Source organism: Hipposideros armiger, unplaced genomic scaffold, assembly GCF_001890085.2.
Source record: "Hipposideros armiger isolate ML-2016 unplaced genomic scaffold, ASM189008v1 scaffold_27, whole genome shotgun sequence".
NCBI classification, from domain to species: domain Eukaryota; kingdom Metazoa; phylum Chordata; class Mammalia; order Chiroptera; family Hipposideridae; genus Hipposideros; species Hipposideros armiger.
In genome coordinates, this window is record NW_017731377.1 from 1,493,080 (window position 1) to 1,501,180 (window position 8,101).

Genomic DNA, 8,101 nt, shown 5'->3' on the forward strand with positions numbered 1-8,101 from the left:
TCCAAAGCAAAAATAAAAGGGCCCTCAGAGTTCTAGAAATTTGAGTTTTGTTTTTGTCTTTGACTAGCTGAATTGATGTCATCAGAAGGTACCAGTGTCATACTCAGCGCACAGAAAGACCAATCCCATCACCCTCTCTGTCACCACCGCAGGTTAAGACAAGTGAAGCTCTCCGGAGAGGGTTGGGGTAGGCCCCCGTAAGGGCCTTGCCACGATTAATATTAGAGAACCTGAGTGTCAATTCAAATTAATAGAGTTTAGTGACTGTGATGTCAGTGTTGATGTTATGGAATCATACCTGGTGTCCCTATAAAGATGAACAAGTGAATTAAGGTCTTATTTTCATTATTGTTAAACAGGCCTATTTAACTTTATAAAATAATAAGTTTACCTTTATGGATATCCTTAGTGCCATGAGGAAATAATAATTGGGTGCATATTTCATTCTTCTATTTTGAAGGTAAGTTCTAGACTTAGTAGCCACCAGCCTGTACTAATAATGATAATCAAATCATCCTGTTACTGGGAAGTGGGGTGGTAACCAGAGGACACTGGGTCTTATGCAGCAAAGCCTAACAGATCAAAAAACATTTGGGGGCCTTATGCATGTGTTTATGCCTAATCAAACCTTTTCTCAAGCATGGCTCAGGGTTGTAACTTAACTCCCGATTACTCCATAGTTTCCTGTATTCCTGAGCTGTACAAAACAAGAATAATTAGCAAAATAATGCACCAAATTGTGTGTGTGTTTTTTTTTTAACCCTGAATGATAATAGTCACAATTATTACAATAACAATAGTATGTTTTCTAGGTGCAGTGGTAGATCTGATAGTAAACAATGAAAATCAGACTTCTTCGCAAACTTTCAGGTTGGGGAGGCAAGGTCTTAGAAAAAAATTAGCGATTGGTGCAATTCTGTATTCTTTATTTATCCTGTCTTAGGTACCCAGGGATTGGACTTCAGCCAAGATGTATGCTTCTACTTATACCTCCTTAGTAGATCAAAAGACATTCATGAAAGTTTAAAGTCTCTGAGTGATTAGGTACCTAATAACATCATCAGTCACCCTCCTCTTACAGACATGATGACTTTTTCATCTTCATTAAGTGTGGCTGTCTACTATATTATTAGGCCAGTGTTCATTAGCTAAACCATCTCTTCAGAGTGAGATGGAAATGATTTGCACATGGCGCACATGAGTCTTACCACATGAAAACTTGAGAAATAAGTGTTCTCTATGAATCTTCTTAATCTTACGTGAATATAAGAGGAGTTGAATTTTAAAATCAAAGGCTCAGGCTCAATAGATTAAGAATGTCTTCAAATTCTGAGTTAACTTCTTCAAATTCTGAATCCAATTACGTATTTCATAGTATGAACCAATTTGAACTAAATGTTTTTATTAATTTACCTAATTTTAATAGTATCAAGTATATATACTATTTTATGTTTTAAAATAGTAAGTTTTTTTTTGCTTTAAATACTTCAAGTTTAGATTGTTCCTTTGACTAATGTAATGTTACATTTTTAAGAAGGAGAAAGATCTAGAATGTAAATTCTAGTGTCTTTATTCAGAATAAGGTTCTGAATAAATCTATTCAGAATAAAGATTCTGGGGAGTAAGATTGATATTCAAGGGCATAAATTTATAATGAGTAGTAAATAAACCATAGGGATCGAATGCATAGTATAATGAATATAGACAATATATTGTACTGTAATATGTAATATGATAAATATTGCTATATCAGTAATCATATTACAAGCCAAGGATGGCTGGCAACACAGGCATGGAACAGATTGTTCCCCAGAGTCTTCAGAGAGCAGAGGAGACTGCTGACACCCTGATGTCACACCTCCAGGACTGTGAGAGAATACATTTTTGGTTTTCTTGAAGTCACTGTTTATGGTAATTTGTTAAGCAGCCCAAGGAAACTAATACAATCACTATCATGCCTTTAGTGGTATTCACTTCGTTGTTTTTCTTTATACTTTTATCACCTGAGTATGCATCCCTAAACACTATGTCTTACTTTTAAAATAAACTTTTATATTAAAGTAGATTTAGATTTATAGAAAACTTGTGACGATAGTACAGCATTCCCGTATGGCCCCATAACGTTTCCCGTTACGGACATCTTACATCAGTATGGTACGTACTCGTATGTCCCAATTAATGAAGCAGTATCGATACATTGTATTACCAAAGTCCATCCTTTATTCGGATTGCCTTAGTTTTTGCTTTTTTTTTTTCTAAACTAGAATGTCATGTAGCAGAATAACAACAAAATACAACAAAGAGCCATATGTGAGCAAACTATGTGCCCTCAACTCGTAGTTCCCACATTCTTGGACCACATTCCGTGCTTCTCTGGGGCAGAAAGGCTGGCTGGAGCACGACCATCTATCTCCCTGCTGACTCTGTGTAACTAGTCCACGCCCAGGGCATGGGCTGAACATGTGGAATGAGGCCAGACAGGCTACACCTGCTCCCCCGAGGAAGCCCCTGAGAGAGGTTCTGGACCTGGTGTGACCACTGGCCTAAAACCCCAGACTGATCTGCGCCCTACAATTCCCTTATCCAAATTCCCACTAACTGGAGAGATTTGAGGAACAAGACATGCCAGCTGCCTCTAAGCCAATCCTTGGTCTTCAGTAAACAGGGATAAATACAAAACATGTTCCACCAGTGAGCGTGAACAGGACCTAGCATAGCAGGCGAAGGATTCCAAAGCCCCATTTAGGACGCAGCACCGGAGACCGGGGGAGTGGAAGAAGGGGGCCGGGTGTGTGCCGCTGTGGTCACCCTGCGGCAAGTCCTGTCCTGCTCTCCTGGCCTGATTCTGCAGGTCCTCACAGCTTTCTAACGTGCCCTCAGGTGACCCTGAGCTCTCATAGGGGAATAGGCAGTCTTCCTGAGAACGGGAGGTTTTCCTACACCACCTCCACCCGGCAGAGGGTGCTGGGTTCCAGGAAGTAGAAGGTGCAGCTCCGGGAGCAGGAAGGAGAGATGAACTGGGACAGGAAGTCAGTCATTTTTCTGTTGCAGGATCAGTGTTGCCTGTTTTGAACTTTATATAAATGGAATCGTACAGTATCACTTTATGTCTCTTAACCTTGCTTTTGTATTTTTTAAAAGCGTTTTGTCAATATTTTCCATTTTGGGTAATAATTTTAGTATACTTTTCATCACTAATTTTTTCTTTGTACCCATCCATTGAGTGATTTAATTCAATATACTTTTCATTTCTATTTGTTTTCATATCTTCTAAGACTTTTTTGATAGTGCCTTGTTTCTTCCATCAAACTTTAAGAAACCTTTCAAAATTTCATCATCACATGATACACATTTATTGTTGCAGTCAGTCTCTTCTAATCCTGCTGTTTTGCAGTGTTTTGGGGTCTGACTCTTGTTTCTGCAGATTTCTCCCTCGTGGCCCATTCCCTTTTTTGTGACTTTGACTGTGAGATCATCTTCTTTGGGATTTTACTGACATGTTTCTTTGAGGCCTGAATTTACACCCAAGAGGATTTGCATTTGTTCCTTGCATGTGCATGGGGTCACTACCTACCTACTTGAGACTGGTTTAAGCTAAATTAGCATCTTGGGGCTTTTCAAGACACACAAGTAACATAAAGTTGAGCCTCAGATGTATGAGGGTCAGCTTGTGGTTATGAATTCTCAAAGGTGCTGTTTCCTTCTCCACTCAGAGCTAAGACTGAGAAGAAAACATTTCCTCACCATCGCTCTTTGTGCCGCTGCCTCCATCCCACGCAGCTGTCCACTGGGTCCCAGGGTTTCAAAAACTCTCCAATCTGAACTCACGGCTCTTGCCCCCCAGTGTGACAAAGAGCCCACGCTCCTGGCTGTTGCATTAGATTCAGGCTTTTCCATTATTTTGGCCTCTGAGGATTTTTTTTTCTTTCATTACATTTCATTTTCTTGCTTTCATTACAAGCTCAGCCATACATTTAAAGAAACGATTTATATATTTTATCCTGCTCTTTCAGGTATTCTGTGTCGAGGGGATTCTTATATTTGGTCTGCCACACTGTTGATAGTGAAGCTGTTACATTATTCTTCACTTCTCTAATTGCTTGACATTTCATAGTAATAACTACTAAACTATAATATGACCATTTTCCCATGTCTTTAAATATAATTTTCTTAAACGTCTTTTAAAATGGATGTGCAGTATTTTATAATTAACCAGTCCTCCTTTGATGGGTAGTTTTCCAGTAGTTTGCTATTAACATTAGTGAAACGGACAACTTTATACCTCCATTTTGCTGTGCAACCCAGATGAATACTAGAAGGCAGGTAACACTAAGCATTTAAGGCTTGTGATGAGTCTGGCACGTCTAGGCCGTTGGGGAAGAGCACCCTTACTGATGACGTCAGTACGTGGGGGCAGGCACAGCGGCCCCGGCCCTGACTGCTCTGTGAGTGAACACAGCATCTCACGTGTCTTCACTGTGGAAACGGCAGCGTCGGATTGGCTCAGCTGCGGGGTTTCCATCGGGCTCGGCACCGGTGATTCTCACTCTGCGCTCTTCCTTTCTTGTTCCCAGGTGACCTCACGGTGGACTTTCCGATGCCCGGGATGCCCTCAGGCCCTGTCACACGATGATTCCCACTTTCACGAGCGGCACAAATGTATCAACTTTTTTGTCAAGGTGTATGGCTACATGCCCCTACTGTACACTCAGTTCAGGGTGGACTCTGTGCTCTTCAAGACCCGCCTGCCCCACGACAAGACCAAGTGCTTCAAGTTCATCTAGGGCCACTGCAGGTTTGGGGGCGAGGATAAGCAGAGTGAGGGAGATGGCTCCTAAGGTGCCCAGACAGTGAAGGACCTCAGGGACATCCACTGGGTGGGTGGCCCCGACCCTCTGCTGGGAGAGGTGGCAGCAAGAGTAGGACTTGCTGCCTTTCTCTGGAAGTTGGCCACACTGGGCCTGGAGCCCTGGTCAGAGGACACGGGGGCTCCCCACACAGGGCACTGACTGATAGCTTACACTGAGGACATGGGGACTCTGGGGAGTCTCTCATGCAGTTCATAAGCCCAGGACAGTTGGTTTGTGGTTTTTAAATTCAGTAACAACTATTATTATTTAAAAAGTTTCAGATTTGCCATTCAAGGCTTATTTATATATACGTGTGTATATATACATATATGTGTGTACACACACACACACACACACACACACACACACACACACACGGGGCGGGGAGGGGGGTTGTTTGAAATTCCTGCCCGTCTCACAAAGTGAGGGACCCACTGAAACTCCTGCCGTTCTCTGTTTTGGTGGCGATGGATCCTGCCTTGTGGCATCTGTCTGGCTCATCCTTAAAGGGCAGCTCCGTCCTTCCCAGGGGCATCTGTGTGCAGAAACGAAGGGCTGGGCTGGCCCTCCTGAGGGGCCCCGGACGAGCTAGGACCTGTCCGTTCGTTCCTTCCCCCTTTCTGTTGCCAACCAGCAATCTGTAACATGCGTGTCCTGTCACCTGAGTCCCTGGGGAGGACCTTTGGGACCAGCTGAGCTTCCCTGTGCTGGATTCAGTGGGTTTCGAGGATTCATTGTTACATCACATCGCAGGACTGGTCCTTGCTCTCCCATTCTCTTCCCTGATTGAAAGAAGAATGAGGAAGGGAGGAGACCTGAAGACAGCTCTCCCAAATCGCTTTCTTCCTGGCCCTCCTTTAAAAAACGTGCGCATTGGCTTCAGGCTTTCCTGAAGGTTGTCTCTGTGTAAGAGAACGGAAGGCTGTCAGGCCTCCCTCGCGGGCGTGATCTGCAGGCTGGCCTAGCTCTGCGGCATAGAACTCGCGAACTTTCTTCGCGCTCCCACCCGGCTGGCCGGGAAGTCTTACAGCAAGGCACCTGCCTTGGGATAAATACCTTGGTGAAATTCACCTTCCCCCCACCTTTGTCTGAACCCACATCCTATGTTACCTGTAGCTTTTGGATCCCTAATGCCTGGTTGGTCCCAGGACCCCCTGAAGTTTGGCATGTGCCAGAACAGTGGGAGGGTATTTGTTATGTTCAGCTCAAATGTAGCCTGAAATTGAACAGACGTTTTCACCCCACATCACAACTTTCCACTCCAGGTTTCCCTGGGCTGAAATGGAAATAAGCTAATTATTTTTAGGTGGTGGTGGCAGTAGGGGACCCGAAGAAGGTGTTAGAGGCGTTGGGCAGGGATTTAGCCCATGACTTCTCCCATTTTTCTGGACCCCACTTTCTTCCAGTGAAGCTGAGTGTAGGTGTTTCCCACCACTGAACTGAAGCTCAGGTCTGACCTGGCCATGCACATGCCTTAAGCCAGCTGTCTTCCCCAGACTTTGACATCCTGTGCTTCTGTTTCTTGGGGGCATGTTGTCCTGTGACCTGCCTGTACCAGATGGGTTCTCTTCAAGTATCACTTTGAAGCCAGGCTCTGTCCTGTAGACACCACCCAACTGTAGGGCTTGTTTGACTTACGGGAACTGTTCATCGGCAGACAGGACCAGGGCTGCTCCGAGGACGTGTCCTCCAGATGCTCCCACTGGCGTCTTCTTGTAGCTCCCTGCTGAGGCAACTACCTAGGAAACCGAGTTAAGCTCCTCAGCGACCCACAAAGGGTGCACACTCTCTGCACCCTAACTTTCTAACGCCCTTTCCTTCTGATTTTATTCTTTTTAGCAGTAGCCTTCTTCCCTTTGGGAAGCCAAAGAGTGTGGTGTTTTGAGCTATGTATGTGGCTGCTATTTTTATCTTGTTTATTCTAATGTGAGGAACTCATACATGGACCTTCAGTGGGACCTGGTGAGAAAGGAGCAGCCTGTGTTGGGACCCCCTTTAGTGGAGCCAGATTGTTGGGTTCCTGAATGCTGCCAGGAGATCCAGGAGTATCTAAACGGTCTGAGATTATGGAGAACATCCAAGCGTGCTGCAGGGAGGGTTATGATGTCAGAGCTGCTGACAAGGAGAGTGCTGTTTGGACTTGATCAGACTGATGTGAAGGACCCCACCCGGCAGGCTCTGGCTGTGTTCTTAAAGGACCCTCCTCAGCAGCAAGAAGCAGGCATCGGCTCTTTTGGATTGCTCGGTTAGGTGCTCCTGGAGAATGGCTGCTGCCTTTTGCAAGGCAGACTAGGGAGAGGCCCAGCTCTGTGCTTAGAATGCCTTCAATGCTGATCTGTCACCTCGGAAGATCCAGACATTGCCCACACCCCCCGGGACACGCCTGGGATGTGAGAACAGCTCTGCAGATCTCCAGGGGTCTCATCAGCACCTGCAGGTAACACCTGTCTGGTCTTTGCGCCCAAGGCCCAGGACATCCCTGCCCCCCAGCTAGCTGGTTTGCTCTTCACCGTGAGGGCATCCCCCGAAGTGAGAGCCCCCCCACGGCGCTCACCAGGCGGTCTGAGCGTGTGCAGCTCTGGCAGCGGTGCCCTGCTGTGGCCTGCCCCCGAGCTGGTGGGGTGCTGTCTGGGCGGGTGCGGGGAGCCTCTTCAGTAGCCGCCAGCCTTGTGCTGCTCAGGGAGCTCCTGGTGTGTGGGTATGTTGAAGGGGGAAGCTCTTTGATATCCATGCCATGTCCACCCACCCCACCCCTTTTCCAGTCATGAGCACAACAGTCTTTCATTGGATTTTTGTAAAAAAAAATAAAATAAATGGAGACTAACTGAAGCAGCTTGGAGGTCTTTTGTGATTTGCCTCCGCAGGGACTGAAGAGTGACCTGAGAGAAGGTGCCTGCCTGATGGCAGGGAGTCGCCAGTGCACTGCCAGCTGGGGCCCCTGCCAGCGTCAGACTGGGCTGTGACACACGGTCCCGGAGCAGCCTGCATACCTGAGACTAAGTGATGCTGTAAACACATGCCGACATGGGCAGTCTTGCCGGTGTCATTTCTGGGATTAGTCATTTGATTACATAGGGACTTAGGTGTCATTCAACTGGTTGTGTGGGATGTGGGATGCAAGTGGCATGTCTGTCACCTTTATTTTTTCATGGTAAAGTGTGTGTGTGTGTGTGTGTGTGTGTGTGTGTGTATGTTGGCATGTTCCGGTCCAGAGGAGAGGAGAGGGACCGCTTAGAATGGCCCCGGTTGGG

General features: G+C 46.0%; 1 protein-coding gene across 7 annotated transcripts in view; it reads left to right on the top strand.

The window, feature by feature from the left end:
- The window catches only part of EXTL3 (exostosin like glycosyltransferase 3), a 121,348-nt gene extending 113,669 nt beyond the window's left edge, over positions 1–7,679 (top strand). For all 7 annotated transcript variants that reach the window (XM_019636152.1, XM_019636154.1, XM_019636156.1 and 4 more), the window contains one exon: positions 4,575–7,679. In XM_019636152.1, coding sequence (XP_019491697.1) covers positions 4,575–4,784 — 210 coding nt within the window. In that variant the 3' untranslated portion in view covers positions 4,785–7,679. The remainder of the gene's footprint in view (positions 1–4,574) is intronic.
- The last annotated feature ends 422 nt before the right edge of the window (positions 7,680–8,101 follow it).